This window comes from Lemur catta, chromosome 23 (genome assembly GCF_020740605.2).
Source record: "Lemur catta isolate mLemCat1 chromosome 23, mLemCat1.pri, whole genome shotgun sequence".
NCBI lineage: Eukaryota > Metazoa > Chordata > Mammalia > Primates > Lemuridae > Lemur > Lemur catta.
Window position 1 is genome coordinate 3257699 of NC_059150.1, and position 24199 is coordinate 3281897.

The 24199-nt window shown below is 59.5% G+C and overlaps 1 protein-coding gene across 1 annotated transcript; it reads right to left on the reverse strand.

Annotated features, from left to right (window-relative positions):
* Positions 1 to 1162: 1162 nt before the first annotated feature.
* On the reverse strand, positions 1163 to 16919 carry LAD1 (ladinin 1). Its single transcript, XM_045536192.1, has 10 exons — positions 16784 to 16919; positions 8425 to 8562; positions 6226 to 7120; positions 5621 to 5725; positions 4815 to 4858; positions 3191 to 3263; positions 2945 to 3082; positions 2528 to 2614; positions 2164 to 2238; positions 1163 to 1811 (listed from the first exon to the last, which is right to left on the reverse strand). Exons 1-10 carry the CDS (start codon positions 16819 to 16821, stop codon positions 1806 to 1808), a joined length of 1599 nt encoding a protein of 532 aa, XP_045392148.1. The 5' UTR covers positions 16822 to 16919; the 3' UTR covers positions 1163 to 1805.
* Positions 16920 to 24199: the final 7280 nt, after the last annotated feature.

Sequence of the window (24199 nt, forward strand, 5' to 3'; positions counted from 1 at the left end):
GCAGGGGCACCGTGCAGAGCTGTGAGGCAGTCACCGGGCCAATGAGAGGACCTAGCCACCACCTGGCAGCCACTCCTCAACATAGCAGGGGTGCTCCCTGTCCACTGTGGATGTCACTGTCTTTGCAAGTCAAGTCACCTCCCAGTGCTATTGGGAGATGGGAAGAGAAAGCTGGAGTGGTACGGGAAGCGGCACGTGCTGGGACAGTGCTTGCAAATTTAAGGACCCCACAAGATGACAGGCCACCCGTGGGGTCACAGGACTACAAGGAGTGAAGAGTGGGCAGGAGACCTCCTGCCTCCAGGGGACACCGTCTCACCTCCTCCGAGGGGCCCCTCCCACCCCCCTCGCCAGCCAGTCACTAGCACTGATCCATCACCCACTGAAGTCACCCTGGTGTGCCTTTGTCCCCTTGTTTCTCAGCTGCGTCCCGAAAGCCCTCATGTGTCGGATGCACAAATGCAAAGGACAGGGAGCCGTGGAAACATGTCACCCCAGCCCCACCCAGACCTCCTCCCCAGCAGCCTGGGGGACAGTGTGCAGTCAGGAAGGGCCCCCCACCCTGAGGCTGCAGCTGCAGGGACAGCCCCCCACTGCCTGACAGCTTCTAGGACTCTGCTGAGAAAAGTCTGGGTGGGGACAGTTTTGCTTACTGGGAAAGTTCACCTGTCAAGGGGACTTTCCACAATTTAGAACGTGAGCATTTGAAAGTCCTTTGAGGTCATCTGCTTGAACCCTGAGGCTCAGAGAAGGGAGGGATCAGACTCGAGGTCCTGGCAGAGCCAGGGACGTTCAAGTCTCCCCCGCCTCTGGCAGTACTCGAGCCACTCCTCTGCCCTGCCCTCCCCTGCAACCTTAAGGGGTTGACAGGGCACCGGCCCACTTTCTCAGTGTGGTTTGTCGAGATTCTCCAAGCTCCCACGGGCTGTGATGTCAGGCGCATGGGTGACGGGGGCAGGCCTGGCACTGTGTACCGTATGTGGCAGTTTGAGATGCCCAAGTCACCAAGCTTGGACCGCTGGGTGACAAGCGCATCACCGTAACACAAGGTAGGGGACGACTAAGAAAATAACGGTGCTCCTCCCATTACAGATGATCCTTGTTAGGAAGAGAAACCTCTAGAAAGGATTTCATTTTTAAGGTATCATTAGCCACTTACACCTGAGAGTGAATGAGTTTATCAGATCCTTCCTGAGAACAGGTGTTTCAAAGAAAGGGTAAGTGGCTGCACAGAACAGGCACTTAGCTCCCGGCCAGGGCAGGGGGAGGGGACAAGGCAGGGAGAGGCACGTGGGAGGCACAGGGCAGCACCTTCTCAGTCTGGCCTGAGAGGACTTCAGGGGTTGGGAGCAGGCCCCAGGGACCAAGGCGGGTGGGCCAGGGCTCAGCGACGGAGACATCACAGGCACATGAAGGCACCTGCTGGCAGCGGATGAGACAGGTGACCCTGGAGAATTCTTGAGATGCCCTGCCCTGACCCTGGAAGTGAGCAGGGAGGAGAGACATCTCTGGACAGGACACTGAGGCCCCACCATGCTGACATGCACCAGTGCTGGGCCCTGGGCTGATGCTTGGGTCCCAGCATCTGCAGCAGGACAGGGTGCCAGGGTACCGCTGTCCCTAGAGGCAGGGCCTGGAAGGAGTTGGCTGAGTCTCCCAGATATTCCTGTCCCCAGGGGCCCCAGCCAGGCTGGTCCAGGGGCAGGAAGGCAGCAGGGGCAGGAGAGGCAGGGCGGTGCTGCGGGAGGCAGGGGCCTGGGAAGGCCCTGAGATGCAGATTGGCAGGTCTGTCTTGGCAGGGCTTGTCACACCTGTGGGACAAAGGTCTCTTATGACAAGGAAAGGGGCTTCCTGGGGCTAGGAGAAGGGACCCTCCAGACAGGAGGGCATGCCTTTGCCTAAGCCGCACACCCACACGTGGTCAGAGCCCTGCCATGTGCGGGCTGAAGGGGGGGGCTCCGCAGAGCTGCGGGGAGCAAAGCCAGCTGAGGGCTCCGCCATGTTCTCAAGGTTGGCTCAGACCAGCCTGTGCAAGCAGGAACGGGGGCATTCTGGGTGCTTGGAGTGTGCAATTGCAGGCCAATTAGTGTGTGCACACTTGGGGGGGTAGGGCACGTGGGGGTCTCCCACCCAGCACCCAGGGCCCCTGCCCACTCTATTCACCTCGGCATCCAGCGGGGAGTCTGGTTTCCTGCCCCACTGAGTCCTGTTGGCGGCTGCCGACTCTCTCCGTGCCTCCTGATTGGGGGCGGCAGTCGAGGGCAGGGACTGAAGCAGGGCTAGAGGGGCCAGGGATCCCAGGCCCAGCCCCCACCCCAGCTGTCCTCCTCCCTCCTGAAAGGGCAAAGGACCCAGACCACCCTCCTCTCTGCTGCATGCCACCCCCCCAGGCCCATCCACGCCCTCCCTACCACCCCCGTCTCCACTCCTGAACAACTCACTGCTTTCGGGGCTGTCCCCCCTCTCACCCTGACCACCCCACCATGACAGGGCCCACAGCAAGAGACAGCTGGGAGGGACAGGGTACCTGGGGGTCCTGATCTCCAGAGTCCTGGGTCCTGCTGATCCACAGGTTGAGCCTGGATGTCACAACCCCTGAGAGCTTCAAGTTCTCCTAAAAAGAGAGATGTCCATCTCCGGGTTTGGGGCCACTGGCAGCAGCGAGGCATTTCCAGAGCCCAGGAATGGGGGTAGGACCCTCCCTCACTCCTACACACACGCCCATGCCACATGCCACGTGCCACACACCTGGGTCAGCCCCTCCCCTTCCCCCAGGGAGCTAAGCACACAGCCAAGGAGATGGGCTCAGGAACACGAATGGGGACTCAAGTCAAGGTTCTGCCGACGTTAATTGACACACGGAAATATAGTTTTCTAGCACCGCCAGGGCCGAGGTTCAAGGTTGTGGAGACTAAAGCCCCCTGGGGGCGCCTGAGCCCCTCACCTTGTGGCTGGAGGCTGGTTCCGCTCGGCTCTGGGCTGCCAGCTCCTTCTCAAAGAGGTGGCGCTTGCTGGCCACACCCACAGGTGCCACAAAGAACTCAGTGCGAGAGGAGCCCGGGCACTTGACGGACGCCGACCTCTGGGAGCAGAGAACACAAACTGCTGACCCGCGCTGGCTGGCGGGGCACGGACCACACCGCGCCTGCCGCGCCCCGCAGGTCCCCCCGCCACGGGGGAGCCCACCCACCTGTATGGCTGTGTGGTAGCGCTCCAGCTTCTCCCCCAGCTTCACCGTGTTGGCCGGGAGCCTCACGCTGGCACTGCAGCGGGGGGACAGGACAGACCAGGTGAGACCCCGGGACCCCAGGCCTGCGCCCTTCGCACCCCACTGTCCGGTAAGGAAGCGGGGTCCTCCGTTACGGAGCAGGCTGTGTGGCCTTGGTGGAGAACTATGGACCCAGGGACTGCGCTCACCTCCCGAGAAACATCCCATTTGGTAGGATGTCCCCAGGATCAGAAACATCTTCCACGCCTTCCCGCTTCCCTTCTGCCCCACGCCTGTCACCTACACCTCAGACACCTCCCGAATCAGGCTCTTCCTTCACAGCTTCCCCAGCACAGCAATCCCCGTCTCCCCACCCTCCTGCTGCCCCCTCGGCTCTCCTCTCCTCTGCCACCAGGGTGCTCCTGCTCAAACACATCTGACCTTGTCTTTCTGGCTCAGACCCCTCCGGCCGCAGGATAGGGACCAAGTCCCTGGCACAGCACACAAGCTCCCAGGATCTGGTCCCTGCCCCTCCTCCCAACGCCAGTGCCGCGCCCCTCCCGGCCACGAGCCTACGTGCCAGCCTGCGGGACACCCCCCACTTTTCACCAGGCCTTTTCACATGCTGTTCCCTCTATTTACAATGCCATTCCTCCGGTTTTCCACCTGCAAATCTCCCACCAGTCCTTGAAGTCCTACGTTGAACGTCAGTTGCCGTGTGAAACCGTCCCCAGCTCTGGCCGGCTGAGCTGCTGCGGCTACTCCCCAGCTCCCAGCCCTGAGCTCACATTCCCGCCCTGCACCTGCCCGCTTGGGTGGCTTGTGTGAGTCACTGGAGGGCAGCAACTGTCTTACTCATCTTCGTACTCCTGGTCTCCATCCCCACCCCCACCCCCAGGCCTAGCCTAGCCCGGTAGGCTGCAGTAAGTGTGCGGAGTGTGGATGAATACAGCGTGAGTGGGTGAAATTCCTAACACATAAGTACAACTGCTATTTCAGGGTTTTTCCCAAAGCACAGCCTTCAGACTGCTTGCATCAGCATTACAGAGCATGGGGAACTCGTTAAACCTGCAGATTCCCAGGCCCCCACACAAGGCCTGTTGAGGCAAAGTCTGCCCCTCCCTACTGTGTCCTTGGTCCCCCCTCCTGGAAAGCCCTCCTCCCCTTCCCACTTTTTTTTTGACACAGGGTCTCACTCTGTCACCCAGGCTGGGGTGCAGTGGCGCAATCACAGCTCAATGCAGCTTCATTGAGTGATCCTCCTGCCTCAGTCTCCCAAAGTACTGAAATTAAATGTGCCCAGCCCCCCCTTCCCACTCCTAACCTCAAGACTAAACCCTCCTCCCCCTTTAGAGCCCCACCCAAGGCCTGCCTCCTCCAAGCAGCTCTCCCGGATTCCTCCCCCTCCCTGTCCCATCTCACCCAGCGTTAGTCCCTCTGGTTAATCCCGCCCCCCTGCCAGATCTGGAGCCTGGGCAAGCACTGAGCCTTCCCCTCCTGTGCCCTATGGCACAGCCTGGCACAAGGAGCACTGGTGGCAGGTGGTCAGAAAATACAGTCTGAACAAAACCAAACAGGAGACAGCCAAAGCCTCCAGGCCACCCACCTGCGGGTCAAGGGTGTTTCGGAGCTGTCTTTCTTGGGGCTCATCTGGAACGAGAAGGAAAGGCATTGGTGAATCGGTAGCCCCCCTTGAGAGAGCTCTCAGAACACTTCCTCCTCCTTGGACCTCCCACCTTCTCCACTGCTGAAGTCCCAGCCAGAGAAACACGTGGCCAGGCCTCATTAACGGCCCTTGTCTCCTCAGGGAAGCACCTGACCCACCCGCCAGTCGGCCCGAAGGCCTTCCTTAGGCTTCCTTCCCAGGGGCCCTGCGACAATGCTTTCCTGTCTGCCTCCTATCTGCCCCCAACTGCCCACGCCGATCAACACCCAGCCTCCAGCACACCCCCCGGGGCCTGGCACACGTCAGAGGGGCGATGCCTAGTCAGACATGAACAAGTGAATGACCCGTGAGCAAAGCAACTAAGAATCCATACTGTGACAAGGCGCATCATGCGTCCTACTGGGCAGTGGCAGAGCAGAGGGCACTAGGCGAGCCCTGCTGCTCCCACCCGCCCTCCAGGGCCAGCCTCCGCGCGAGGCCAGGGACTGGTGCAGGCAGGTGCCGGCTTCCCGCAGCCCGGAGCTGTCCCTGCCTGCGCCACCTCCCTGCAGTGCTGGCCTTGCCCGCTAGAGGGGGCTGCTCACACCATTGACACCACCTCGCAGGTCTCCCACCTGCTCTCCTGATGCAACTGCCCGGTTTGGGGCCCCTCTCTATCCAGAGGGCCTTCCTGCTATCCAATAGCGCACGCGCTCCTCGGCCGGCCTCCCCGGGATTAGGTGGACAAGGGTGCCCTGGGCTCTCACCCGAAAGGAGATGGTCCTGGAGCTGGAGCGTTTGAGGGAGCTGCTGTAGGTGCGCTGGGTGGGTGAGGACGAGTCCGCCTCTTCTTCCTTGCTGGGGATTTTCACCTGGATGGAGCAGGGGGCGTGTCACACAGAGGACCAGGGCCCGCCAGGCCCAGGCCGCCATGGACCCCATGAGGCATGGCTCTTCCCAGGAGCTGCAGGGAGAGGGGACAGCGAGACAGCCTTGCGCCTTCCTCTCCTGCCTCCTGTATCTGCTAGGGAGTGGCTGGCAGACCCTGTCCCTTGGGGCCAGGCCACCAGGCAGAGCTCTCTAGGGGAGTTTCCGGAAGGACCTGAGGCTGAGGCTTGCCAAGGGTGCTGGGGTCCTGGAGTCCAGGCTCTGGGAGAGGAGGTGGCGTGGGGTTCCAGGCGCTCCCCGCCCCACAGCTGGTGCCCTGTGAGCTCCAGCAGCCTGTCCCTGCCTCGGTGTACCTCTTCCGACCAGGGCTGGAAGCTGGCAGGGGAGAAGAGAGCCTGCCACAGCCAGCCTGGGGAGGAAGGGAGGCAGCAAGGGACCCGGGGACCACCTGGATGGGACAGGGAGGGAGGGGAGCACTGCCAACCTGGAGTGTGATTGGCGGGAGGCGGGAAGCCACCGTCGGAGGGTCCGACACCCCCTGCTCTGCCAAGGCAGGCGGGCTCTTCCCCGGGAGGGTCCTTTCCCTCTGCTCCCTGGTGGAGGCCGGGCTCCCCCCAGAGGCTGGCCGCTCCCGGGCCTGGGGCCGCTCTGAGGCTGCCGCCCTCTTTGGGGACAGCTTGGTGTCTGCGGCTGGGCCTTTCTCTGAGACCAGCGACTTCTCAAAGATGGACGCTTTCGCAGACACCAGTCTCCTCTCCGGGCCCGACGCCTTCCCTGGGGGCGACATCTTCTCTGAGATGGACCGTCTCTCTGTCACTGCTGTCTTCCCCGACGCGGGTGGGTTCTCGGGGGCCGGGGCGCTCTCTGAGACGCTTGCTTTTTCTGGCACCAGCTTCGTCTCTGAGCCGTCTCTCCTGTCTGACACGGCTGTCTTCCCCGACGGGGGAGCTTCCCCTGCGGCCAGTGCCGTCTCCGAGACCAGTCTCTTTTCTGCTGTCTTCTCTGGCACAGAGGATTTCCCCAGGACTGGGGTCTTCTCTGGGACCCCTTTCTTCTTGCCTGCTGGCTCCCTGCTCACCCCGCTCTCCTCCTCCAGGGCCCAGGGCCCCCGCTGCTCCCGGCTCAGTCTCCGGCGAGGTGGGGGCTCCGCTTCCTTCTTGGGCGTCAGGGGTTGCTGGGTGGCCTGCCCAGGGCCCGCGCCGTCCCCTCCCTCCTCCGCCTCCAGCTTCTCCCGGACGGGGGCCTGGGCAGCCTCCAGCACCTGCCGCCTCTGCCTCCGCTCCCGCCGGGTCCTGAGGACGGCCTGGACATCCTCGTCCGCATCCTTGGAGGCCGGGGGCGGGGACTGAGGCAGCTCCGCTTCCTCCACACTCGGCAGCCTGAGTCAGAGATGGGGGGGATCAGATACAGCATGGGAGGGACCCTGAGTGCACCTCACCTGACAAAGATGCCTCTGGGGCCACCAAGGACGAGGCGAGGTCAGGCCTGGGCCTCCCCCCACCACCACCACTTAAATAAGGATCATCTTTGTCCACTCTGTGTGGGGCCCTCGAGGTATCATTGGAACAAAGCAGCACTCTGTGCTTTTTTAAAAAGTTTATACACTCCTGCAAGGCCCAACCGTTCCACGTTCAGAAACAATCAGCAAACCCTGAGCAACTACTCTGTATGTGCCAGGCCCTGTGCTGGGCATTAGGGGTCAAAAGGAACAAACACAGTCCCTGCCCCTTAGACCTCAGATCAAGTCAAAGGTCACACCGCTAACTGGCTGGGGAACTGGGAGCAGAACCCAGGGCTTCTGATGCTCTGTCCCACATTCCTGTCAGTCACGTGGGGACAGGGGACTGGGTGACAGGTATCGGTTCAGCCCAGGGCACGCACCCTGTGCTGCCTTCTCTGGGGGACCTAAGGAGACAGGAGCCACACGAGAGGATTTTCCGAAACGCTCAGCACTTGGTCTCCAGCAAACCCTAAAAGTTCCTTTTCCTTCCGCACCACCCTGATCTCCGTGTGATTTCAGGCAAAGTCACTCACTGTCTGAGCCTCAGTTTTCAGATCTGCAAACTGGGCTCGTCAGGAAGCAACGTGAGGGTCATCTCGTGAGAGTGCCCAGCACAGCCCTGGCATGTAGGAGCATTCAGTGAGTCCCAGACCCTTCCCTGCTTTTCCCTCATAATCCCCAAACCCAGGTGGCAAAAGAGCCACAGTGTTCCTGCTCTCAGAAGCGAATCCTGGAGGGCCAGGGCTAGGGGGCCAGCCTGGCTCATGGAAAGCGCTGGGCCACAGAGCTTGCCCAGTCTGGGTGCAAATGCTGGCCCTGCCGCTCCTTAGGTAACGATCTCAGCAAGCCGCCTAAGTACGGTTCTACCCAGTTTCTCCACCTGTAAAACGGGTTAGCAAATCTACTCTCTCAGGGATATCGTGAGGACCAAGTGAGCTATGTCCCTGTGTGTCCGCAAAGTACCGGCTCACAGCAGTGACCGTAGCTACGACGAGGGTGGAAGCTGGCAGGGCTGGGCAAGGGCCAGGGGAAGGTGAGGAACCCGAAGTCCATCTTCATGCCCTTCGGTCTCACTCCCCGGCAGGCCACCCATGCCACGCTCAGTCTGTCGGGGGCACCCGAGTCCATCCCGCCACCCAGGACGGGGAGATGACGCCCTGGCCCCCGCCCCGGCCCAAGCACCTTGCAGCTCCCGGCCGCTCTCCGTTCTGGCTGAGCCTGGGAGCCTCGTCGTCCGCGGTAGAACTCAGGCTGCGGTGCCGCCGCCTGCGCTCGCGCTCCTGCTCCTCCTCATCCTCCAGAGTCCGCTGCCGGGCCAGGCTGGGGGGGGAGAGGGGGTCAGCACAGCCCAGGATGACCCAGGACGCCCCCAAGCCGGTCTCCCGGGGGGCACCTCCAGGCCCGCGCCGGAACCGGGGCTGGTCAACCAGCAAGGGCTCTCAGCGTGGACTGTGTGTTCTGATCACATGCTGAAATGGTACCATTGTGGGTACGTTGGGGTAAATGACGTATTATTACCATTAATTTTGCTTCTTTTTACTCTTTTAACGTGACTACCCCCAAATTTTCAATGTTCATAGTTCATATTCAATGGCTATTAAATTTCCACTATGGCTACAGGGATTTAGGTTAGACCAGGGATTCTCCACCTCAGCACCGTTGACATTTTGGCCAGAAAATTCTGTGTATGAGGCTGTCCCCACAGAGGATGTGGGCAGCACCGTCCCCGAGCTGTGACAACCATGTCCCCCGAGGGACACAGTCACCCCAGATGAGAACCACTGCACTGGACTTTACTCTGGACTCCGGGGTGGGACGTGGGGCCTCCTCTCGGGGGTGGCGAGGCGTGTGCAGGGTGGGCGCGGTTCTGCGGAGGAGGTAGAGGAAGTCGCCCAGCGCCTGTCTCTTCTTGGTCTCGGGATTCTTAGATAACATCCCTCAGTGGACAGCCACAGAGAAATGTCCTCAGAGGTACTCCATTCCCCACAGAATTTCTTAGTTTTTAGGAAGGGGAAACTCACAAATGAGACCAATTGTACCCAGAAAAGACTCTGGCATCATCTCCCCTTCACTTCCGAGCAGCTCCTGGTACCTCCCTCCCTTGGGACGGGAAGAACGAAGCCAGAGGCCAGTGGAGCTGGGTGAAAACCCAGACGACGTTCCTTGTCTGGGAGTAACAGGACCCTGCACGCTCCACTTTTGGTTCCCGCCCCCAGGCTCTCTACAGCCAACCAGCTGACCCCCCCACGCTAGCGACTACTTCCTCACGCACATGCCTGCACACCAGCCACCACCAGTCCAAACACCCACCTCTCCAGGGCCCTGCCTGTCCCCATCGTCCTTGTCCCCCTGCAGTACCACCCACCTACCCCTGGCCCATCTTCCCTTCTAACCCAACCAAAGAGCAAATAAATACTGGCTGAGCAGCTGTGATCTGGAATTGTCGGGGGGGGGTGGAGGGGATGTGTCACAGAATGACACAGCCGGGTCTCTGCCCTGGAGACACGGACAAGCTAGTGAGAAAGAAGTGTGTCCGTCCGTAATTCCCCAACCGAAGTCTGGATGCTGCTCTGCAGACTGAGAGAACAGTTGCCATGGGCCAAGACCTCAGGAAAGGCTCACGGAAGAGACCGGATCTGGGCTGGATCCCACGGAGCGTCCCGGGTGACAGGGGCTGGAGTGAAACTGGCAGTCCAGGCAGAGGGGAGAGACGGAGCCAGCTCAGGTCAGAAGGTTTGGGGTTTGTTGGGGACGGGAGGCTGTATTTGCCCGGAGGTAGGAGGGCTGGAGCAGGGGAGCAGGCTGACAGGCAGCCGGGCGAGCCCTCCCTGGCACCTCCCTGCGACTCCCCCTGGCCGTCTGGAGCCCAGATCGGAAGGCTCTGGAATGGCCCCCATCTCCCCTCCCAGGGTTCCAGCCGTGGCTGTAAGGCCTCCCCTCGCCACTGTCGGATGCCGAACTCTCCACCCTCTTTGCTCTCTCAGCTGCTGCCACCGCCCAGCCCTGCCTGGCCCCTACTGAGCTGTCCCCCGCCAGGGGTATCGCCGCGCAACCAAGCCATGATTTAAAAAGAAGACACTTTTCTGGGGGGAAAGGGGAATTAAAAAAACCTGAAATTTTTATATAAAATGCATCTGTGGGCCTCCTGGCAAAAAGATTCCCAGGGTAGTCTGTGGTAAGGCGGGGTCGGATGCTCTAGTTTCTCATCCTCCCGCCCTGGAGCAAGTCACTTCATTTTCTCTTCCTCAGTTTCCCCTCCTAAAATGAGGAAAATGTCACATGATGGCTCCAATGCTTTTCTAGGTCCAGCATCATATTTACTGAGCCAACATTCGCTAACCAAATACTTGTTGAGCACCTACTATGTGCCAGCCAGGATTCCGAGGTCTGGGATACAGGAGGGAGAGACCAGTAGGGTCCTCCCCTTCATGGAGCACATACCTGGGGATGGGGGAGAGTCAGACAGTGAGCAAGGAAACAAGCCCATGAGCACAATGACATCGGCTAAGAGTCACAGGACAATGTAACAAGGTGAGTGACATGAGAAGGAGCCGGCAGAGCCAGACCTGGCTGCAGAGTGCCCCAGGAGGAGGGCACAGCGAGTGCAGGGTCCCGGGAGGGAGGAGCTGGGAATTCAGGGGAGGAAGGGGAGTCAGAGCCAGAGCGTGGCCTGCAGGGAAGCTGGACAGGGAGGCCCCAGAGGGAAAGAACTTGGGTTTTCTTCTCAGTGTACGCAGAGAGGTGACATGATGGAATTTTTGTTTTAACCTCTTTGGCTGCTATATGGAAAATGAGTTGGAGGGGGAAGGGGAGAGGGGAAAGGGGGTCCCATCAGGAGGTGGCTGCATTGCCCAGCAAGAGCTATGGTGGCTTGAACCAGGGTGGCGACAGAGAAATGGGGAAAAGTGGCGGATTCAGGACACGTTCTGAAGATAGAGCCGATGGGGTTTGCCGATAGACTGGATGTTGGGGGGTGGGGTCAGGAAAAGAGAAGAATCAAGAAAAACTAGATTTTTGGCAAGAGCAATTCCTGGTGCTGCCATTAGTAAGATGGGAAAGACCAGAGGAGGAAGGAGTTTGGTGGGACGCTGGGTGACAATGGAAGGAGAAAGGAAAATGAAGAATTCTATTTCTGGCTTGTTCAGAATGAGAAGAAACCAGAGAAATGCAAAGGAGATCGAGATGCTGCAGCCAGCCGGGCATGGTGGCGCACGCCTGTAGTCCCAGCTACTCGGGAGGCTGAGGCAGGAGGATGGCTTGAGCCCCAGATTCTGAGGCTGCAGTGAGCTATGATCACACCACTCTAGCCTGGGCAACACAGTAAGACCCTGTCTCTTAAAAACAAAAACAAAAACACACAGCCAGGGAGACCGGAGGTAAACCAGGCGAAGGTGCTGGCGTGGACAGAGCGAGGGTCTCAGTTAAATGCTAGCACACGGGAGAATGACGCCAGGGCACAGGCATGAGCACAGAGGTGCCTGGTCCCCTGGAAGAGCAGCTTCGGTGGGTGGCCCAGAGCCTGACGGGGCTGGTGAGGGGTGAATGGGAACCAGGAAAAAAGAACTGGTGACTGGCAGCACCTCTTGAGGAGTTTCACTGAAAAGCAAAGCACATAAAAGCAGACCATAGCTAGAGGAGAATGTGGGCTCAAAGCATGCTTTTTTAAATTGAGGTATAATTTACATCAATACACAGATCTTAAGTTTTGCTTTGCTTTTTTAAGATGAGTAAATGAAGGAGAACGGAGAGCGTATGAGAGGCGAGCAGGGCTCTCTCCTCCCTAGGAACTGCCAAACCTCGGCCTCGACACGGAAGAGCACACACGGGGGACCAAGTCCTGAGCGCCCCCAAAGGGCCATCTGCCCACCTCCGCCACGCAAGGTGGGCGCCTGCCCATCACCCACAGGAAAGAGCCGCCTTTGGCAGGGAACCTTCCAGATGCTCCCAATTCTGCCGTCAGGGCAGCTGTTCTCGGTGAGAACCTCAGTCCCTCCGGCGCCGGCCTCACCTCTGTCCCACGGCAGTGGAGATGGGCAAGGGCCCCGTCAGAGCCCCCCACGGCCTTCACCAGCGGACCTGAGCAAGCGTCCTGGCCTTCCCGGGACCCCCGTGAGCGTCCGTCACTCACTGCACACGGCTGCTGGTCTCTTGGAGGCAGCCGTGACACCGCGTCTCTCCTCAGCCTCTCCCCTCAGACTCGGAAACGCCAGCTCCGCCTGGCCTGCACGGAGGCCGCGTCCTCAGCTCTGTCCCTCCTGGGCGCAGCCCTGCTCCTCGGCCACAGTTTGAGAACAGCCTTTACCCTCCGAAGCCGAGGGATCCGCTGGGGAAAGTGACCCACAAAGCTGGAAGGGCCTCTCCCCTGACCCCACCCACAGCCCGGCGGGGCGGAGCCTCCAGGATTCCTCGGTCCCCAGTGAGCAACCCGGTCCCCGAGTGAGCAACCCGGTTCCCAGGGCTGCTCTCAGCCCCGGGGGAAGCAGCCTATCTGTCCATCCTCCGCGGGGCCCTACACGGTGTGGCATCGGTCAGAGCCTGGTCTCCCTGGAAATGACTCACTCCCCAGGCCAGTCCCAGTCCTGAGGGGTCTCCAGGGTGGGACTGTAGGAGGAAGGGCCCGTGTGTCCTCACATGTCCCCAAGCTTTGCACCAAACCCCACAGTTCAGCCACGGTGATGTGGTCCTCACCCCTGCTGCTGAGAAATCACAGGGCTGCCTTCCCCTCAACGCCCTGGAAAAATCCAAGTGCCGTCATCACCACCCCACCCTGGGGAGAAATGTTATCTCCTGTAAGCAGAGTGACCGGCCCCGAGGATGAGGAAATGGACAGAAATGGAAGGGAAGGCAAAGGTCAGTCCCCGGGAGGGACCTCAGCAGGTGCAATTATTGAAACCCCAATAATAAATAAGAGCTTAGGACAGTGCTTAACATTCGATAAATACTGTAAATAACAATATCAATAAATAAAGGAATACAGGAAGAAGTGAGTGCACTCACGTCTCAGTGCTAACTCTAATGCCAGGCACGACTCCAACACTGTTGATGTTAACCTTGACAACTGTGGGAGGTAAGGGGGCTATCCCCATTTTGCATATGTGGAAACTGAGGCTCAGAGGGGTTAATAGCTTTCCCAAGATAGCACAGCTAATGAAAAGAAGGAACCAAGATTTCAAACTAGGTCGGCCTTCCAAGCCCATGCCCTCAACCAGGATACCAATTGCCAGGAAACCGTCCTGCAAGGGCTGGCCCCAAACCAGAACGGGAGCCCAGTAGCTCGATCCAGGGGAAGGAACAAGCAGGCCCAGAGGGCCTCTGAAGGTGTGGGATTCCCCGCCCTAGGACAGGCAGGAGCTCGGGGTGAAGCCGGGGAGAGCAGAGGTTTGGGGAAACCCAGTGGCCAATGCATCATTGACCTTCGAGCCCCAGAGCCAAGCCCTGGGTGGAACCTGCAGGCCCCCCAGCTGATGCCACTGCCCTGGTAGCTGCCCCACCCCCTTCCTCTCAAGGAGGCTTTCCTCCACCTCCCGGCCTGCGGTTGGAGCACACACCCCTCTCTCTCTGCCTCCAAGGAGGGCTGCTGTCCTCCCCGCTCCCGACAGCACCAACCCCGCCCTTTGGGGATTGGGGTTCTCTTAATTCTAAAGGACATTCTGCCCTGTAACTCCCTGGAGAGCTGGTTCTGACCTCTCCCCTGGGGGTTTTCTTCCTGAAGTCTAAGTTCCATCTACTTTGCAGCAACTGATAGCAGGGTTTTAGGTGCAGTAGTTGTCAAATGTTATGTTTAGCAGTAGAACCTGTATTCCCAAACCGAATCACAGAGAGAAGCCCATCATGTAACAGACCAAGACTCAGCTCCTCTGGGTGAAGTGGGGAGAGGGTGTGAAGGCTGCCCCAGAAGCATTCTGTAGAACCCTGGGACTCAAGGAACATAATTTGTAAATCGTGGAGGATGGGGTAGGGAAAGGGAGAATAGAGCAGGGAGCCTGGGGCCTGGCCATGACCTTGGGCCAGTCTCCAGCCCCTGAGGGGCTCAGGCTCAGGCTCCCCTTCCACAGGAGGGGTCGCTGTGGGTGGTGGCTGAGGTCCCTTCCAGCCCTGATGGTCCAGGGAGAGGTATGAGGAGAACCCAGGGCAGTGCCTAGAGGTGGCAGGGCTGCTCAAGGCCCAGGCAGGGAAATGATTAACCACTGGCTGCTCAGTCCCAGGCACTCTCAGACCCACCCCTCACCCCCTGCAGACAGGCCTGGCCCAGCCTCCCCCGTCACCAGGTCAGTCCAGGGAGGAAAGGACAAGGCCTCTGAGCAGGGCACCCAGCCAGCCAGCTCACCGCTGCCCCCAGCCCAGGACTGGGGCATCTGAATTCCCACCTAATGCCAAGGATGGGCTGCAGGCTGGCCCGCAGCTACCCACCCACCTCCCCACCTGGGCCCCTACTTGTCATACCCTCAGCGCAGTCCTCCCCAGGCTGGGAGGCTCGGTTGACAGTGACTCACAGCCCTTTCCTGCCTGCCCGCTGAGGCTTGTTCACTCAGGGAGCGGAGCGGGAGCGGTCGTCCGCTCCAGGTGCCTCATCAGGGTGACTGTTGGCAGCAGCTGCGTCTGCCCACAGGGCTCTGTGAGGGCTGGGGCCAGGCAAGGAGGGCAGACTGGGAGCTCCGATGGCAGGACTGGTTCCCCAGAGCTTCCCTGGCACTTACGCTGGACATCCCGTGGGAGCTCAGCCCCACCCGCAGCCTGGTCAGTCCACGTCCACCTGAGCAGTGGACGAGCTAAGAACTGACCTTGCTCTTATTTTAAAAGTTCCAGTGCCCCAGCTGCTCCCCCACCCCAGCACACACCCCTGTGCGTATGCGGGCATGCTCTCAGACACAAAATCACACAGACCCCACCAGACTGCGAACTTCTGAGGAAGTAGTATCTGGTTTATATTTTTAACCCAACAACGCACAGTACTGAGGTCTTCAATAAACATTGAAGTTGAACAGACTCAAACTCCCAAGCTCCAAACTCAGCAACACAAGAACCTACTACCCACACAGGTGTCTCGTCGCTATATAGACCCTAAGCACGCTTGCCCACACGTATGCTGTGCACACACACAAGCACACGTTCACAGGCCCAGATATGCCCACACCCAGCAGCAAAGACACGCCCACACCACCCCCTAGCACACTGACCCACATGCACACGCGGAGCCCAAGACCTTGACTCGCCGGCCCCACCCTCAGCACGGATTTCTCTGAGGTGTGTCCAACCCCTATAGCAGCCGGGCTCCTTTTCCAGAGCACCGAGTTACTCCCTTCCTGAGCTCACCTTCTCCCCATTCTAGACCCCATGGGCCCCACCCCCCGCAGTGGGGCTACGGGGCAACTGTGCTCCAGAGTGCTGTGAGGTCTTAGGTCTTGAGCCTCTGGAGAGGTGGCCCCCTACCCCAGGGGATGAGCTGTTGGGGGAGGCTGAGTCTGAGACAGTGAAGCCTCCCTGGAGCCCTTCAGGGAGGGCGGGAGGAGAAAAATCTGTGCAAGATGCCTTGATGGGGAAGACCTGCGGGATCCAAACTGCAGGGTGCTGGTCTGCACCTGCGCAGGTAGCCCTGACCTCACGAAAAAAGCCAAGACCCAAATACCCTCCTGGGAAGAGCCAAGAGCCTAAGGGATCGAAGGAGTAGGGCCCCTACTCTGGGCTACTGCATAAGCCTCAGTTTCCCTAGGGACAGGATGGGGTGTGCCCAGGGGGGAACGAGGAGCAGACGCCGTGGGAGCCCTTGTGGGGACAGGTGTGGGATAGCTCCAGGAGGAGCCACCAGCCCGATGAGGGTTGCAGCCTCCTGGACACCCTCCCCGGGCTTCTCTGGCCCTGACAGGATGCCCAGCAGACCGGGACATCTAGTCCCCTGACTCTCTGGGGGACCAGTTCACAGATAAAGACTGCAGCACAGCGGGGGGCAGCAACTATTTTGAGGTCCCCAGCAGGGATGCCACTTTCAAAAGCCACACTCAGAATTGGAGCCTCCCTTACCGGGAAGAGGGTCTGCGTCCCTCTAGTCCTATTCACTGATGCCTGTTCCCCGGACCCTACAAGGTGACACTCCTCCCACTCCCCCCTCCAAAGAGGGGCTGAGGGACACCTCCAGGCCCTCTCCACGGCTCTCCACCAGAGACCTGGGCGCAGTGCCGGACGCTTCTTTCAGAAATGAGGCGTGGAGGTTACTCCTGAACACCTCCCCAACGCCCCAAAACGTTCCTGCCTGCCCCCAACCCACGGGGTGGTCACATTCCCGGGGCTGTCCAGACTGGGGACCACCCTCCCCCGGGCACCCTGTTTGGGGCCTCAGGCCCCAGGGAGAGGACAGGAAGCGACAGAGAAGCAAGAGCACGCACGCCGTACCGGGAGGGCTCCCGAGTTTGGCCCCAGTCCTGTCCCCGCTGGGGAGCAGCGAGACCAGGCTGCGGCCTCAGGGCCGGGGTCCCGGGGCAGGGAGGAGGCCGAAGCCCACGCGGAGCGGATCCGAGGGTGCGCCCCTGAGCCCCGGCCCGCTCACCTGGACAGCGCGGACCAGTCCTTTCTGCCGACGGACATGCTGCCGGAGCCCCGCGGCCGCCGCGTGCGTCGCTCGGCGCCAGCCGGCCACCGCCTCACCTGCGCGCCCCTCCCCCGCCCGCCCAGGTAGGGTCACATGGCCGCTTATCTCACGCCCGACGTCCCGCGCCGCCGCGCTCCGATTTGCCGACCCGGGAGCGGCCTCCGGGGCGTGGGCGTCGGCGACAAAGCCGCGCTGGCCGCAGCCCGGCCCGCCCCGCCGCGCGGCCACCGGGGCCTGGTGGACCGTCCGGCCCGCGCGGGACCGAGCGACGGACTCCGGGGCCAGCGCGGGGCTGCTCGGCCGCCCGGGGCGAGGGCGGGAGACTTCCTGCTCAGAACCAGTCGGACCAGCTCGGCGCTGGGCCGCCTCCTCGCCCAGTGTCGCGGCCCGGGGTGCCGGGGAGTGGGGCGGGGGCGGGGACGCGAAGATTGGGGTCAGGCTGAGCTCTCCGCTGGGAACCCGACTTAGCCCCGACTTAGCCGCAGAAACCGAGCAAGACGCTGGCGGAAAAGTTAGAGCAGGTCCTGTCGGGTCTGCGGCGCTCGTCCCTTCCTGGGGAGCGTCCCCCCCGCGCCAGGGCTTCGGAGGCCACCCGGGCCACCACCCCTAACAGGCCCTGCTGAGATGGACAGGCACGGCTTTCTCCGCGCTGCCTACAAAACACGCCTCCCACGAAGCCAGCCCCTCCCCAAAGGGGAACCTTAGCCTCTGTTCAGCAAACAGCTGAGTGCCCGCAGCGCCGAGCGCACGAATACCTCCGAGACGCTGTCCTTGCGCTCTGATACTGGTCTGTGGGCTGGCAGGGCAGGGGAAGCTCAGCTTTTCTCCCCCGAAGGAAAGGTTAAACACAGACACCCGGGACTAGAATTTGCACCACCTGTCTCCCCTAAGCGCTTGTCTGGGCTGCGGCGGTGCCAGGTGCGTTCTGTCCAGGAATCAGCCTCAGGTGGGCTGCGAGAGCGCCAGGGCTTGCGGGGGATCGGATCTTCCCGCAGGAATCAGAACTGCAAGGTCAGCACAGCACCAGTTCTGCCCAGAGAGGGATGAGGCAGGCCCGGGATGGGAAGACGGAGGGCAGCTGGGACCGCCAGTTCTCCTGGGCCTCTCTTGGGTGCTAGTGCAGGGCTGGTGGTCCCCACTGTGCCCTGGAGCTCCGAGATCTCACAGTGAAGGACCAGCCGGCTGCTGAGCCTGGAAACACTCACACGGGCAGTCTGCTAAGGGCGCTCCTTCCCAAAGTGCTCCCTCCAGGCAGCCTCCCTTCTCGGCACAGCAGGCAAGTAGGGAGGTTCAGGGAACGAGTGCTGGCCTGGGAGCCTGGAGACTCGGCTTTGAGCTCTGATTCTGCCATTTATAAACTGTGTGACTTGGGGCAAATCACCTCATTTTCCCCACCTGAGAAGTGGGAATGTTGATACCTTGTTCTGCTTCCTTCCAGATTGTGGGATTCAAATGGGTTCCCTGTTCGTGACATGGGAGTGAGCAGTGTGAACACTGACAAGGCCCCAGAGAGTTCTGAGTAGAGGCCCAGCCGGGACGCTGAGCCCTTGGCTCTTTCTGAAGGACAGGAAAGAGGGAATGGCAACAGTCTGTCCCTGGATGCTCTGCCCCAGGACCTGACACATGTCGGGGAACCTGCTGTCTTCCTGGGAACCTAGTGAGTGGCTGGTCAGTGGTGACACCTCAGCATAGGGAGGCAAACGCCCCTGGTCGTCTGAAGCCTGGCCGTGCCAGAGTTGCTTTATGAAGACAGAGGATGGTCAGGTGTCTAACAGCCAAAATCTAACACCTTCTCTAAAACAAAATAAAAACCCAAAGACATGGAAAAAGTTGGTATGCACAATTCCAGAAGTAAGGAAAAGTCAATTACGTACATGTTAGTGCCCAAAAAGTTCCTTGAGGGAAGCCTTTGTGTGTTTCCCAGAGGCTTTCTGTGTGCCAGGCGCTGAGCTTGGCGCTGGCTCAGCGAGTTAGTCCCCTGGAGCTGCCGCAAGAAAGTGCCACAAACTGGGTGGCTTTAACAACAGAAATTTATTCTCTCACAGTCCTGAAGGTTGGAATTCTGGAACAGAGGTGTCAGCAGAGCCATGTTCCCTGGAGTCTTTCCTTCTTTCTGGCTTCTGGTGGGTGCTGGCAATTCTTGGATTTCCTTGGCTTGCAGCTGTGTTACTCCAATTTTTGACTCCCTTGTCCCATGACATTCTCCCTGTGAATCTGTCTGTTCCCAAGTATCCCTCTTTTTATATGACATTAAATCAGGGCCCACCTTAATCCAGCATGACCTGGTTTTAACTTGCTTACACCTGCAAAGACCCTATTTCCAAATAAGGTCACATTCAAGGGCACCAGGGGTTGGGAATTGGACACGTCTTTTTGGGGACATAATTCTGCCCACTATCATCATCTAGTGGCTTTGACATTCAGCGACACAAAGATAAGGACACAGTTCCTGACCTGAAGACATTCCCAGTCTAGCAAGAAAGGTGCACACATGCTGGTAAACACGCACAGGCAGCACACGCACATACACCGCATGCCTCGTTCAAGTCAGACTGTGATTAAAAATTGAAGTTGCATCATCGGGAGGGATTGACCCTAATGGAGGGTTTGGGGAAGGCTTCACAGAGGAAAGACACCTAGGTTGGGCCCTGAAGGGTAAGTGGAGTTCAATTGTCAGAAAGGCGGTTCGAGCCTCCAGCTGTAGGACACAGTGTCAATCAATAGACAGAGCACAAGGTGCGTGTGGAACAGACCAGTCTGCCTGGACCATCGAGTGCCTTTCAAGGTATTACCACCTTAATACCGAAGAGGAAAAAGCAGAGTACATGCATTAAGGTTTACAAAAAGATGCAAAGCTCAACAATGTATTGCCTAGGAATTTGTAAACGTGTAGTAACATTATAAAGAGAACAAGGAGAATTACGCCAAATCGAAGGTCATGTTTACCTTTGTGGAAAGGAAGGATTATGATTGGGGAGGGGCAGTGGGCTTCAAAGGTGTTTGCAGTGTCCTAGTTCTTAAAACCAGTGGTGGGCACATGGGTGTACATTTCCTATTTCTTACACACACGCTTAAAATGTCAGCGTGTGCGGGGCTGAGCCCAAGTGGGAACTCCCCAGTCAAAGGCTGGGGGTTTCAAGATTTTCCAGCCAGTGGTTGGGGAATGGGTCACCTCTTCTTCTCCCTCGAGGTTCTAAGAAGCCCTGGAAACATTCAAGCTCTGGAATCCCCCAGACACAAGACTCATGGGTAGCTTCTCCTTTCTCAGGGAGGCCAGATTGGAGAGCCAGGGGGATCCCCAGCCCCAACCAGCTGGCTTGTAAGTCACACCCTGACATTTCACTTCTGTTCTCATCCATGTGTGGTGGCAGAGACACTGCCACGCCTCCGGCCCTCAGTGGGGAAAGGGGAGAATGTGGTGGTGAGACCCAGACCCTAAAGAATCCAGGGCAGTAAATTCCCCAGCTTTTGGTTTTTACAAACTAATATATTTTTAATAAAAATACTGAAATGATGTTGCCACCATTTAATTGTGTGAAGTAAGAACATTAGAAACAACAATGACCACCCACTACCCACCTGCTGCATAGGTAAAGTATAACGCAATACTACGGTAATAAAATTAAGGCATGCATGCTTTCAGAACAAAAGAGAGTCCTTTCCCCTGAATACAGAGCTTTATGAAAATCTTACTACATTTGTGGCCCTGGTTTCCTCATTGTGGGGTGGAGCAGTTGAACCTTGGGTCATGAAGAACCAGTCGGGAGAAAAGCATCTGGAGGTGCCAGCACAGGGGACACACTGTGAGGTGCCCGTCACACTCACAGGCAGGCCATCGCCCTGCATACTGTGTGCCCACACACACCCCTTGTGCCTGCAGATGAACTGCCAGGAGCAGTCACACGCAGTCCTCCCCCAGGGGCTCCCAGGTGGGAAACACCTGCCCTGACCCCCATCCCTCCCTCCTGAACTCCAGCCTGTGTCACAGGGAGAGAGACCAGGTGTTAGCACTGGAGCCAGTAGTGTGCTGAGCTGGGGCCAGAGATGGGCAGGCTGTGCAGGTCTCTGGGCCTTTAACCCTGGCAGGGAGACCATGGCTCTGCCCACATCTAGTTTTCTGGGGACCTAATTCCTAGCTCTGGTTAGGTCTGTGACCTTGAGCGAGTGACTTTCCCTCTCTGGGCCTCCAGACATTGACCACGGTGCTCTGTGCCAGTGCTGTGGGGTTATGGAGGCTCACCCTGCCCAGCCTTGGCCTCAGGACCCAAAGGCCGGCAGAGGAGCGTCCTAGGAGTAAGAGAATACCCTTGGCCCCCACCTTCAGTGAAGGCTGGCAAGCTTTGGGGATTTTTGAGGAAAGAGAGAGCCCTGATGGGGTCAGGACAGGAGGCTGCCATCTGCACTGGTCCCAGTGAACTGTCCCAGGCTTTGGCAGCTTGGTCACTGACCTGGAACCAAGCTGCCCCCCTGGCTGCCCAGCCCAGAGCCATGTGGGGCTTGTGACTCACTTCGTGGGGGGCCATTATGGCTAATGTTTAACTGGGCCCCTCCTTCAGCAGGGCACTTTAGCCCCAGCAGCTCTGAGCGCTGCGCCCTGCCCTGACTGCTCCTGCTGTTAAGTGGGCTCCGGACACACAGCTGGCCTGGCCTCCTCGCCCTGTGGGGCAGGGGAGCCTTGTGGGGAAGGGGTGGCAGCAGCCTCCTAAGGGCTCTGGAACAGCAGGGGTGTAGCAGGGTAGCAGGGGCGCACTGCCCTAGCAATTCTGACCATGGAGGGAGAAGCACCAGGCCCACCTCCAGCTGCAGAGGGGGTGCCCACCCAGCTGTTGTGTGAGGGTTAGTGACAGACATTCCCCAAGTAGTCCCCCACCCCTCCACCCCCACCGTGCCCTGCTGTTGGAGGAAGACCTCACCTTTGCCCATTTTGGTGTCACTTGTTTTCCCCTTTGGTGGGGACGTGGGAACTCCCCAGGTGCATATGCTGGGCCCCTTGACCCCCAGCTGTGTCTCTCCCGAAAGTGGCTGGTTGGACGCTGTTGAGGCAAGTCTGATTCCAGAAAGGGACAACCCGAAAGGCAGGTGGACTGGGTTCCGATGTCCGGTCTGCAGCCATCAAACCCTGTAGCTTAGAGTAAGCTGCTTAAACTCTTCATGCCTCTGTCCCCTTGTCGGGAAATTTGAGATAACAGTATCTACTGCTTAGGTTGTAATGATACAATTCTGACAAAAATTTAGTGTAGTATATTTGTGATTGTTATAATTGAAATGTTGTTATTATTGCAATAGTAAGAGTATGGACTTGGACAGACTCCCTGGATTGAATCCTAGCCCTACCAGTTACTAGCTGTGTGACCATGGGAAATCATTAACCTCTCCGTGCCTCAGTTTCCCCCCTGTAAGATGGGGATAGCAATCACACCTTTCTCATAGGGTCACTGTACGGGTGAGATGAATTAGGGTGCACGTAGCCGTGCCTGACACCCACGTGTGCCACACGGGTGAGTTGTTATCCAGCGGGAGCTCCCAGCTGTGCTGGCCTGGTGTCCAGGCCGGGTCGTGTTGGCCCTCCTGGTGACAGGGACTGGGGTGGAACCAGGGCTCTCCAGAGACCATGCCTCCCACCCCGGGCCCTGTTCGTGGCTACAACAGCCTCCCCCATAGAGCTCTGCGGCAGAGCTCCCCTTCCCCTGATCTCCTTGGGCTCTCTCGCTCTGCGTGCTCAGGATGTGTTTGTGCTACGTTCGCTCTTGCTCCATCCCCACAGGATGGCTCAGGTCTGGTCCTGCCTGGAAGCAGGAGGAACCCAGTGACCTCCAGGAGGCCTCTGGATGGGCCCTTCCCAAAGGGCCACAGGCTTGGGTGTGCTGAGCGGGCCCCACCCCCTCCTCCCACGGGCCTCAGCACCCAGGTGTTTCTTTGAGTCAGGCTCAGGGCAGGTCTCCTGGCTTTATAGAGCAGGGTGGGTACCCCGGCCTGCCAGGGCCCCAGGGTAATAGTCCACTGGCAACTTGGGGCCAGGTTCTATGAAAGGGCTGGAAAAAGGCAAAACAAGGAGACGATGCTTTGGACCCCAGCCAGCCAGAGAAGCCCTGTGAGGCAGGGAAGGGTGGGTTTCTGGCTGCCTGGGCATGAAGCCTAACCCCTTGCGCTGTGGCCCAGACCAGCCCCATCAGGTTCCCCAGCTTTGTGTATGCGAGACGGGTGTGTCGGTGCCTACGGGTCTGTGAGTGTGGTGGGAGTTGTGCTTTTTGCACACGTCTGCCTCTCTGCCCATCTGACCTCCTCATGGCAGAGCCCTGGGCAGAGAGCTGCTTCCCCGAATGCCCCCCGAGCTGCTGGGTCCCACTGAGCAGCCCTGGGCGCCAGACCATGCCCAGGGAGTAGCTGGCACCGCACCTGGCACCAGCCTCTGGAGTGTGTGGCAGGTAACACATGGGACACGAGGGCAGAATGGGGACTGGGTAGGGTGGGTGGAAGGGGGGGTGGCTCAGACAGCTCAGCCTCTCCTGGGACCGGTGCTGGGGTGGCCGAAAAGCCAAAAGGCCCCAGTCTGGGACTGGCCACTTCCCTAGCAGGCTTAGCTCAGGAGTCACCATGACACTGCCCTGAAAAGTCAGGCTCCGCTCTGGCCCAGAACTTCAGTCTCTGTCACAGGAGCCACTCTGCTCAGTGTGGGGGAGAGGGGCTGCCCGGCCCCCCATGGCACCCCAGCAGGCTTCCCATCGGGATGGCTGTGGGATGCAGAAAGACCTGACCCAGGAAAGACCACTGGCTGCCCGCCTTGGGGAAAGACTCAGTCCTGGGTGACATGACCAGCGCAGGAGTGTGACAGGGACATCACGGGCGGAGGGACGGAGTCACAGAGCAGAGGTGGGACGGGCGGGAGCGCACGGGGACGGAGCCCGGGAAGGAGCCACCTGGTGGCCAGGCTTGGAACTGCAAGGTGCCCCTCCCAGCCCTCCTCCTCCTGCCCTCGACCAGCAGGACCAGGCGAGGGGTTCAAAGCGCCCTGACCTCTTAGCCCAGAAGGGTCAGGTCCACGCAGCGGGCACCAGGGAGAGGTGACCCAGGTTTGCAGAGGAAGGAGAGTATGAAACCAGGCAGGGGACGCTGCTCTGAATAGAGAGAGGCCCCTCTTGAGGGACGGCGTTGGGGGTGAGACGGGTCTGTTCTCAGAGGGGAGGGCTTTGGTGATCGGAGCATCTGGGAGTGAGGCTGGGCGGAAGGGGACCCCGGGGCACCTGGGAAGCAAATGCCAGTTCCTTAGCCGTCCACTCGGACCCTGGGCTCCTGCGGACAGGGTGCCCGGAGCCCAGCACAGCGCTCCCCCCGCAAACCCGCCCTCCCTCCCTTCTGAGCACTCACAGCCGGAGC

Coding starts and splice junctions, on each gene's coding strand:
- LAD1 (XM_045536192.1), bottom strand. CDS start 16,821: ATGTCCGTCGGCAGAAAGGACTGGTCCGCGCTGTCCAG. Junction 3,264..4,814: donor GAAACACCCTTGACCCGCAG/GTGGGTGGCCTG, acceptor CCCCCGCTGCAG/TGCCAGCGTGAGGCTCCCGG. Junction 3,083..3,190: donor GCTACCACACAGCCATACAG/GTGGGTGGGCTC, acceptor CTCTGCTCCCAG/AGGTCGGCGTCCGTCAAGTG.